Below are 11248 nucleotides of genomic sequence, written 5' to 3' on the forward strand. Positions count from 1 at the left end.
TCTACCATCTCCTACAGTCTTTAATACGCTAGGCATATCAAGATATAAATCAATTTTACAAAACAAAAGACTGAGTCAGCAAAATGAAAGTTTTATGACGTTTTATTATTTGTCCTAATCCATCTCTGAAAAATTTTACCGTGGGATTCTTTCACATTTCCACTGATGTCCCTCTTGTGATGTATTTTTATCTTCATGGTAAAGAAATCCTCAGACATCACTAGGGGCGAGAGCAGTCAGGGCCGTGATGTCATGTCCGGCTGTGGCACCAGTGGCAGCCCTGACTGACTCTATAGCGCTTGCTCTCTCTTCGTCTAACAGAGCCTCTTCATACCAGGGAGAGAGGGCACTAGGGCCTGTGTCACAACCCTTTGCCAAGAATTCCAGGACTTGCATCTTGCTTGTTTCAGCGCGAGCTCTGGGGCCCCACAGAAACTCGTACAGTGCAGGATCGCTGTCAGGTACCTGGCGGTACTCCAGATACTCTAGCTGCACCAGATCCGTGTAAATGAGCTTCCTGGGCTCCCCGTAGATGCGGTGCTCCCTCCCAGCGTATACTTCCATCATATTCAGGCATCTCCAGATGTCTTCCTCTGTGGCACAGTTCCCCTTCATGAAGATCACGCCCAGGATTCCCATGAGAAGACCGGTCTTTGGTAACCCGTTGCCAGCATACACCCTACCATTGTTGGGGAGGTTCAGTTTGCTGACCAGGTCATATGCGTGGTTGCTTGAGTCGACTTCCTTCAAGTCGACCGCAAAGACGGCCTCAATATGATCAGAGGCTGTTTTGATGATGTCAGCAAATTGGTCTTCGTTAATTTCACCCACAATCTTCAGCATGTCTTCCTTCAGAATAGGCTCTTGCATTTCATACTTGCACAGGAGAAATTGCTCCAGCAAATCCAACTTCGTGGTTAGAAGATCAGTGCACGAGGTCTCGGGACATGGGACCTCGGAAGAACACGAATGGTCCTTATCTTGACTTTCATCACCTTTGTCAGATGTTGTGTCAAAAGCACCTGAAGAGGTAAAGGTGGTAGACGAGGGTCTCCAAGACCCCTGGGAAGTGCTACTTGTCTCAGTAGCTGATGGCCTTTGAGGATCACCTTCCAAAACAGAAGAATCAGATGGGGACTCGTTTCCCACTACTGCAGCTTCCTGATCTTTCTTGTGACTCTTGGAGTCAGCACGGGTTCGGTTGTGTTTTTTACGGGCACGGCCCTTACGCTTCTGTCGCCGCCGAGGCATGATGACACAGCGGGCACCGGTGATGCCAGCACCTGGACGGGGGAGAACGAGATGGTGTGGCACCTTTGCGGGGAGATTCCACCTTGGCCTTAACCAAGGGCACCTCTTTAAGTGCCTGAGGGCCGTCAGCGCTCTGGGAACCCTCTTTAAGGATGTGAGGGCTCCTCTCTGATCAGCCTGTCTGCTGAAAACCCTGTAGAGAAGCTTAGAGCGTACCTGGGTCAGAGCCACACAGCCCTTTCTAGGTGTTACTGGGGCCACAGCAGGGCCTGTCAAGGGGATCCCCTTTGTCCTGGGTTTGGGAAGTGCTCTCAGTTCACATTCAGGATGATTATGTTAATGATTGGCAAGAAGCCCTCCCCCACTCCCCACTGTGGTTCTCAAGTTGCCACCTAAATCCTCCATGCGACAAGAATGAAGACATGGTGCTTCTGGTAGAGAGTGCACCCAAAGCTGACGTCTCTCTGGGGCCCTTGCTGTCCTACGCTTTTTGGAGTCGTCAGTTCTCGTGGGGAATGCTCACGTGGTTCCAGGTAGGGACAGAGAGACGTCCTTCCTGCTGACTCTTGGCTTTACCGTCACCACACCTTCAGGGTGATGGGTGGTCCCTCAGGCTTCACTCAGTTTCCTGCCTTGGCACAGCCAGAGCCAGGGTCTCCTCTCTCTGCTTCGAGCCTATGTCATACTAACATCAGCACCTACCCGAGGGCCGACAGGAAGAATAGAGTTTTGCCTCCTCTGGCTGCATTGGCCTGGCTTCTCTCAAATGAAAGATGCACGAACAAGTTGAGGTCCCCTCGTGAATGCTCCCACCGGGTCTCACGCAAATCCTGTTGGAACGCCTGGGTGTATCTAAGATTCTTCCCTCTGCTGAACTGTGACTGCACCACTCAGACAAAAGCCTTCACTCACTGTGATTCCCCGAGGAAGAATTAAGGGGCACTTCTCCCTGACAAAGGCCTGGGCCTCCTTGAGTGACAGTAGTCAGGCATACTGAGGTGTCCTCGCTCTGAGTTTGGGGTGAGTGGTCCGCGCAGTGATCATGCTCCGTACCCTGACTCTCCACTGACCAGGAAATCCTCCCTGTTCTGACGTGCTGCCAGCACCTCAGCTCCCCGCTCCCACCCCGATGATGTAGTGACACAAAGTGAGAAAGCACATGGGGCTTTGCACCTGCCGGGACCCTCCCATGCAAAGTCGGGTGGTGATCTGCACGCCCCAGTTCCTGGGTCTGGGGTCCCTTCACTCCTCACTTCGGGCCTGACCTTCAGTCTCTGGGGCCTGCGATTTCTCCCTCAGCTGAGCTGAGCCAGAGACCAGCAGTCCGGAAGGAGGTCTTTATTCCCTGAGACCACCCGGGGTACGCAAAGGACTTTGGGACTAACTGAGGACTTTGGGCCTAGCAGCCATTTCGAGGCCTCCCGGGAATGTGGGCTGGGGTGGGGGCAGGGCACTGTGTGGCTGCCTGTTTTCAGGGGGGAACGGGGTTGGAGATGTCGGGGCATGTCCCCGCACTATAACTTAGGACACTTAGCACCCTGACAGTAAGACAAGATGAGGGCCTCCTCCTGCTCACCCTTTGCCCGCAGCTCTGGGAAAAGGCCTCACTCTTAGACAGGGCCTCTCTCTGGGCAGCCTGCCTCAGTGGCAGTGGGCAGGGTCCCTCATGTGCCTGGGTCTGGGAGGGTCGTGGGGCTGAGGAGTGGAAGGGGGAGGACTGCAGGGTGCAGGAGAGGCTCCCAGGACTGGCTGTCAGGAGCCTTTTCTGGATTCTCAGCAGGTCCCGGGGCTACTCCTTCTGCTCACCCTAGTCAGCTGCCCTCGGACCAAGGCTCTCACGTCCCTCAGAACCCCCAGGAGGAAATATTTAGGGACCTGAGCCAAGCAGCCATGCGTGGAGCTGCCCAAGACTGACAGTAAGGAGTGGCACCTCCAGCCCCCTTCACTCCGCCCCCCCCCCCCCCCCGCCCGCAGTCCTCTGTCAGTGTCTTCCCTTGACTCCTTGTGGGGGTTGGTCCACCACTCATGTGCTGACCTGAGGTCAACCCCTCACATAAAAGGCCGCTTCTCCCTGAGACGCTGACTGGAGTCATTTTTGGCATGGAAATACCACCGTGGTTACAAGGAGGCTACAGTTGCAGTTTTCCCCAAGGGCACTGCTCAAAATTCCCACAGGGCTCCCGCTCTAATCGGCCTGTCCCCTTTAGGCTGCATCCTGTGTGCTCTGACTCTAGCATACTGACGGGACAGGGGCTGTCAGTCTTTTCGTATGAGAAGTCTCTGATTTCATGTTCAAGGGCATCATTCAATTGGTGCAGTTCATGGAACCCATGAGAAGAAAGTGAAGGGGATCCTCAGGGTGTCAGCCCTGTCCAGGTCTCCAGTGGGGAGTTTTCTGTCCCGGTCACTTTGGGTTCCTCAGTCCTCAATAAGGGCCCTTACTTTGGCTCCAGTAGGGCCTGGTACGCCCATCCCTTTAGTCGAATGGTGGCTCCACTTTCAAACTAAGGATTTCACCTGCCCTAGACCTGAGGTAAGTAAGTGTTGGGGGAGCTTCAGCGGGACAGCCCCGTCCTGGGTCTTCAAGGGCTGAAACCAAGAATGTGGCCTGCTTCTTTGTCATCCCTACGATTTAGTGGTGATGGTCCCTCAGTGGTTGCTTCCACCCCCATTCTGGCCTAGAATTCCTTTCCAGCCCTTAGGCCTACCCGTCCTGCTAAGGCCATCACCACCCTGAGACCCCTAGGAGGAAGTGAGGACCTCCGCCTCTGACCATACCTGTCTCAGTCTCCTGCGGCCAGGTAAGGAAGAGAATTCTGTCGTGTTTCTACTGCTGTGAGGTGTGTGGTTCCCTTCGTCCTCACAGTATTCACATTGGCCTCTGGAAAGCCTAGAGATCCTCCCACTGTGGGCCTTTGGCCACACCCCTTAGAGTAAGTCACCCCTTTGTGACAGCACGGGAGGAAGTGAGTATGTCACTTCCTGTCAACAGTGCCCAGGTACCCAGGGCAGCCAGCAGGGGCAGGGTTCTCTGTGGTCCTCTCAGTTCTGAGCGTGCAGTGTTCCCTACATCCTGACTCAGGGTCCTTGCCTCGACTCCTGTCAGGGCCGGGGACATCTTCCTTGGCTTACCTGAGGACCCTCCCCTTGTGCACTGTGATCCTCTGCCCCAGGGCAAGCACACAGGGCCCTTTCTAGACTGGCCCTGTGTGGCGGGTCCTCTCTTGTTCTGCCACACTCCAAAGTAACCGTAAAGATGTCCTTTGCATTCCCGTCTTTGTCTCTCAACTCTGAGTCCCATTATCTGAGGGTCTGGCCCCTGCCCACCACTCCCACAGCTTCATCCAGCCCCCCATGCAGCCTGGCTTAAAATGACCTCTTAGCCACCACACCGTCGCCCCAGGACTGTCAGTTTCCCAAGGCCCAACCCCACCTTGGTCACGTGATGTACAGTAAATAGGTGTCAAGAAAATATGAAGGTTTTCAATTTGTTTAGAATAACCAAAGTGTTCATTTTAAACCTGAGGGATAATATATGTGACATCCCTGACAATAATAAACGTAGATTCCGAAGCAAAACAAGCCATCTGTTCAAAAGGGAAACATTAACAAAAAACTGTTGACCTAAAAACTGCTCATCTCCAAAAGGAGAAAAACCAAACAGGATACTTGTTTTAGTCCCGCTGGCGCCTACTTTGCTCTACTACTAAGAAGGCTGTCTGCTCTCTTCAACTCCGCGGTGAGAAGCCTGCCCGAGACCTCACTACACGTGGGGGGAGCTGTGCGAGGTGGCCTTGGAAGGCGCACTGGCCTTGGCAACATTGGCAGCCCTGGCTGCGGCTGTCACCTCTGCTCTCTCCGCCGTATCTCTGAAAGCCTCCTCATCCAGCTTTGGGAAGGCACTGGGCACGGTCTTGTTGATCTTGTCCCTAATCTCCAGCGCACTCATCCTGGTGGTCTCAGCGAGGGCTCTTGGGCCCCGCGGGAACTCGTAGTGTGGGGCATCACTGCCGGGCACCTGGGGGACTCCAGGTACTTGGGCTGCAGCACATCTTCTGTAATGAGCTTCCAGGACTCCCCACACCTGAGGTGCTTCTTATCCGCATAGACGCCGATCGTATTCTACTCTGCCCAGATCTCCTATGGGTGGCAGGTTCCCTTCATGGAGATGAGGCCCTGCAGATTCATCATGAGATGGGTCATGGTTGAGTCTCTGTCACCACCGAGACTTTTCTCTTTGCTGATGTCCTAACTAGGTCTTCGAAGGGTTCAGTGGGGTAGACTTCCTGCATGTCAAGGCCGCGGACCTGTTCATTCTGTCAGCGGCTGTGGTGAGGATCTGAAGGAAGTGTGCCTTGTGCTTTCTCTTGACGATCGTCAGCAGTGCTGCCTTCACAGTACTCTCTGTCACCTTATATGCTGGGGGTGCGCCGACAGTCCAGCGTTCCTGCTTCCAGGATCTTTGTAGGTGCTCTCAGGGGGGCCGGGACTTGGGAGGTGCTTCTACTTTCCTCGTCTTGATTCTTGGCTCCTTTATCCGAATTCGGGTATGAAACACCTGCAGCCGCCGTGGTGGTCAGTGGGGCTCCCTGAGCGTCCTGGAAAGTGCCAGAAGCTGGGAGCACCCCAAGAAATAGGAGACAAGGGCGAAGGGACTCTTCTCCTGCTGCTGAAGTGACCTGAACACCCCCAGGCCTGTGCGTCTCACTCTGGGCCTGACGGCCTTTATCGTGAGCGCGGAGCTTACTGTCCTGACCCCTAGACATGGTGGCACTGGGCAGGACAGCAGGCACCAGGGTGGGCAGGAGAGTAAGTGATGCCAGCACGTGGAGGAAGGAGACTGGTACGGCGCGTCCACCTCACTAGGGAGAAAGCAGCAGAAAGTGAGTGTCTCCTCACGTGGCCACGGCCCAAGACAGAAACCTTTGGGAAGCAGGTTCAGGCCTTCCGTGGGGTGTTTGCACTCAAGGTTATCACTCAGTGTCCGATGTTTGACTCCTAACTGTGGGCGTGAATGTTTCTCCCTCTGCTGAACTGGGACCACCCCACTCACACTGAGACCCTTACTCCTCAGTGGCCTCTCAGTGGGATCTGATGGCGTCTCTTCCCGATATCTCTTCCTGGGACCTCCCAGGGCTGATAGTCGGAGGATTCTGTGGGGCCCCCACTGCTATGAGGTGGTTGGTCCGTAGTCTGGAAGGTTCCACATCTGGCTATCAGTTCAGTGGCAATAGTGAGACTGCTCTATGGGACCTCACTGTTCTGAGGTTGGCGGCCCCCTTAGTTCTCACCGGGTCGGAACCTGAATTTCCCCCTCTGCCCACTAGAGAACCCCAGATTCAGGCCAATACCTTCACTTCATTGAGTGTCTGGGGCTGGAGGTGAGGTGGTGACATATCCGACTAGCCCTGCCCAGGGTTCGCAGGGCTGGAAGATGGTGAGACTTGGTGGCTCCCCTCTGCTCTGGGCCAGTGCCCTCCTGAGGCCTCCCTCAGTATGCTCCGTATCTTGACTTGTAGCTCTTCCCTCATACGAGGGCTGACAATAACCTGACCCCTGAGAAGAAGGGAAGTTTGCCTCATCTGGTCTCCCAAGGCTGACAGCAGTGGAAGGAATCTGTGCTGCCCCCAGTTAACAGGTATCTGGTCCCCTCAGTCTTCAAGGCTCTCACCTTGACTCCCGACCACCAGTAATTCCTCCCTCTGCTGCGTTGAGATACTCCTTGATGAGGTCCCTCCCCTCTAGGAGACGCCCTGGAGGGAGGTGTGACTGGTCACCTCACAGAGCCCAGGTCTCCAAGTCCAACAATGGGACAGGGCTCTAGATTGCCCCCTCATTTCTGGGAAGGGTACGCTCTTTGTCACTTAGTGTCACTACCTTGACACGGTTAGCCCCTTGGCTGAATGGGGCTCCCCCATGGGTCCCAGAGTTGCAGTTCCCGCAGATCATCTCCTCCCTCAGAAACTGAGGGGTAACCTCAGTGTGAAAGCTCTACCTGGACGTCCAGGGCCGACTGCGGAAGCAGAACTTTGTGCCTTCCCCTCTCTTCTGGGGTTGATTGCTGTCTCATCCCTAATGCAGGACTTTTACCTGGATGGCTGCCTTGCGCTGGGCTGCCCCTCTCTGCTGGACAGCCAAGCTGAAAAGCAAAGCCCCATCTCCTGGAATCCCTCCAAGGAGAAGTCAGGGTGTCCCCCATCATGCCAGGCCTTCCCTGGGCCTGCCAGGGCAAACCTCGAGGGAGGGGCTGTGTGCAGGCCCCTCTGCTGTGTTAATCAGGGTCTTCACCTTGAGTGTGAGCCAATCTGGGGACTGTATCCTCTGCTTACCTGAAGGGATAGCCCTCAGGCCTAGGGGATAGCCTTCCTGGGACTTCCAAGACAGAGGTCAGGAGGAGCCGCGAATAGCCACAACTGTTTTCCTCTTTCAAGGGCTGACAGCTGGGGTGGGGCTCTATGGACCCCACTGCTCTGGTTCCCTTCTTGGAAGTGTCACATCCCTAGAACATTGAGAAGTTTCCTACTGCAAACCTGGCAGAGACTGGGTCCTTGTGCCAGGAGTGATGTGACAGGGGCAGGTTGTGGTAAAACGCAGGGACCCCAGACGAGGTGCTGGGTTGTCAGAGAAAAAACAGTCTGATGGATTCCTTCTTTCCACTTGGCCTGTCATGTGACTTCTGTAGTGCCAGACTGACTTTTACAAGGGGGGGCTGCCCACGTTGATTTTTGAGACCTCAATGTTTTGAGATTAACTGGCTGTGCATATGTACGTAATCATACTGTCACTATTATTTCTTGTCTTCTTTATTCATCCTGCTCATTCTCATAGCGATACTTCTGTATCGCTATTCTTATTGCTGTGTGTATCCTATTCTAATCCCCTGCTCTCTGTACAGAGATCTTCCTTAGTCCCCCGAGATGCATTCCTGGAGCTCTGAGATGGAAATAGTGAATTAAAAGGCACGTAGTCAGACTCAGGCTGGTAGGATTGGTAAAATGTGAACTTCCCACAAATTCAAAACAGGGATCTAATCCGGGCTCGGTCACTTACCAGCTTTGTGAAGGTGAAAAATGTGCAAGCTTTTGATGTCTAAAGGCAGTCCGGTAAGCCTAATCGTGTAGGAATGTTAGAACATACATACTGTATTATAGACGACTTGGGATATGGATTGGGATGTAGTGGGTCTTTAATGATTAGCCGCTATTATGTGTTTATTTTGAATCACCAAAACAGTAAGATCCCATCAGTTTTTTGTTTCTTAAATGCAGTACATATCAAACAATATGCAATGATCCGCAACAGACTTTCTTTAATAAGCTAAGCAAATCCAGGTAGTTTTAATGTTACAAAAATAAAGAGTGCAAGGAATAAGGCAAACCAATAATTGATCACAGTGAAATTTTTGTGTTTTTTATTTCCTTCCTTCACTTTAGGATCCCAAGGGTTTTATCCTTGGATTCTTTCAAGTCTCCATGAGAATCCTGTTTCACTGCCCCGTTATCTCCTCTAGATCAGGAGCAAAATATTGAATATTTTCAAGTTGTTTTACAAATTTCAAAACTGTAACATTCAAACCTTTTCACCAGCAAACGCGTGAGAGCCATAGCATTCACATATTTATATTCTGAAAGTTCTACACCTTCTACTGAAAGAAACAGCATTTGAAAACAACACTACATATCTATACCAGTCTATTTATCTGTCTTTCTGTTTTTACCTAGAGGTTACTCGTGAGGAAAATGGAAAAGCAGATTAACATTGTGTTACAATTATACTGACCTCGACCACAATTTGTCTTTGAAATTCCAAAACTGTAACTTTCAAACCCGTTAAATAGGAAAAATATGACAGGCACGTCATTCACATGTTTATAATTTGAAGGTGTAAAGCTTCATTAAAAGACATAACATTTGAAAAAAATACTACGTCTGTTAGTATATCTAATCTAATCTATTTTACCCAGAAGTTACTATTGAGGACAAAGGAAATGCAGATAAACACCGTTTTAAAAGTAAACTGGCCTCGATCACAACTTGTCTTATACATTCCAAAAGTCTAAAATTCAAGCCTTTAGATAGTAAAAAATGTGAGAGCATGTCATTCACATATTTATATTGTGAAGGTTGTAAACCTTCATTAAAAGATACATTTGACAAAAGGCTACATATCTCTATAACTATCTGTCATCTATCTATCTATATGTCCTATCTTTCCATCCATCCATTCATCCATCCATCCATCCATCCATCCATCCATCCGTCCGTCCGTCCGTCCGTCCGTCCGTCTCTCTACCATCATTCTGTCTTTACCTAGAAGTTACTCATAGAGTGAAAAAGGAAATGCACATAAAAATCCTGTTTACACCTAAACCGACGTGGCCACAATTTGTCTTACAAATTCCACCAGTGTAACTTTCAAACCGTTTACATAGAAAAAATATGACAGCCATGTCATTCACATATTCACATTTTGACCGTTCTAAACCTTCTGTAAAAGACATCACATGTGATAAAACATTACATGTCCGTCTATACCTACATCTAATCCATTTACGTAGAAGTTAGTCGTGAAGAAAGGGAAATGCAGATAACCACTTTGTTAAAAGTAAACCGTCCTTCACCACAATTTGTCTTACAACTTTCAAACGTTTTAGATAGCAACACATGTGACAGCCACGTCATTCTCATGTTTATATTTTGACTCTTCTAAACCTTTATTAAAACAAATAATCTGAAATTGGTCTCCGTTTCTATGTGTTTATCTATCTACGTATCGATCTAGTATCTGTCATCTATCTATTCTTCTATCTCTACCCAGAAGTCACTCATGAGAAAAAAGGAGAAGCAGATAAACATTTTGTTAAAACTAAAGTGACCTCAACCGCCCACTACTTGACAGGCAGGCTGGTCTCGTCAACCCCGAGGTGAAAAGCCTGCCCAAGACCTCACTACATGTGGGAGGAGCCGTGCGCCGTGGCCCTGGAAGGCGCACGGGCCTTGGCAATACTGGCAGACCTGGCTGCGGCTCTCACCTCTGCTCTCTCTTCCTCATCTCTCAAAGTCTCCTCGTACAGCTTGGGGAAGACACTGGGGACGGTCTCTTTGAGCCTGGCCATAATCTCCAGCACTTTCATCTTGGTGGTCTCAGCGTGTGCTCTTGGGCCCACAGGAACTCATAGCGTGGAGGATCACTGCCGGGCACCTGGCGATAGGTACTCCACGTACTTGGGCTGCACTAAATCTTTGATGATGAGCCTCTTGGGCTCCCCGAAGATGGCATGCCTCCTCCCATCGTAGACGCCCACACGCTGAGTGATTCCCAGACCTCCTCCTCGGTGGCGCGGTTGCCCTTCAGGAAGATCACGGCCAGGAAGTTCATCAGGACACCAGTCTTCAGGACACTCTAATCCCTGTTCAGACTTCCCTCACTGGGGAGATCCAGCATGGTGATGAGGGCATAGAAGTGATTGCCGGGGTCGACTGCCTTCACCTCTAGGCCAAAGACCAGCTCAATGAGTTGAGAGGCTCTCCTGAGGATCTCAGAGAACTGCTCCTTGTACTTCTTTTTGACCGACTTCAGCATTACTGCCTGTCTAATGCACTCACCCATTTTATACTTCCCCAGCAGGAACTTCACCAGCCTGTGTGCCTTCCTGGTCAGAGGATCTGGGGGAGCCGACCGAGTGGACAATGCCACAAGGGAGGTGCTTGGGCCCCCCTCAGCTTAGCTCTGGGCCCCTCCATCAGAACTTGGGAATGACACACCTGCCTCAGGAGGCCCAGTGGCTGAGGCTCCCTGAGGTTCCTGGAAAGGGCCAGGAGCAGGGCAGCTTGGGGGAGAACCTCCAGAAACAGGAGAAGTGGGGCACTCTTCTGCTGCTGCTGCAGCGGCCTGATCACCTCGGAGACTCTCAGTCTCAGCTGCACCCTGGAGACGTTTACTCTTCTGACCCCGAAGCATGATGACACAGGTCAGGCACAGCGGGCACCGGTGTGGG

General features: G+C 51.5%; 1 protein-coding gene across 1 annotated transcript; it reads right to left on the reverse strand.

Moving 5' to 3' along the window:
* Positions 1-210: 210 nt before the first annotated feature.
* LOC308495149 (melanoma-associated antigen B5-like) lies at positions 211-1999 on the reverse strand (the record flags this gene model as incomplete). Its single annotated transcript, XM_081043072.1, has 3 exons — positions 211-1022; positions 1110-1283; positions 1954-1999. The coding sequence occupies 3 exons, from the start codon at positions 1997-1999 to the stop codon at positions 211-213; spliced, it is 1032 nt and encodes a 343-aa protein (XP_080899198.1).
* Between the last annotated feature and the right edge of the window lie 9249 nt (positions 2000-11248).

This window comes from Rhinolophus hipposideros, assembly GCF_964194185.1.
Source record: "Rhinolophus hipposideros genome assembly, chromosome: X".
NCBI lineage: Eukaryota > Metazoa > Chordata > Mammalia > Chiroptera > Rhinolophidae > Rhinolophus > Rhinolophus hipposideros.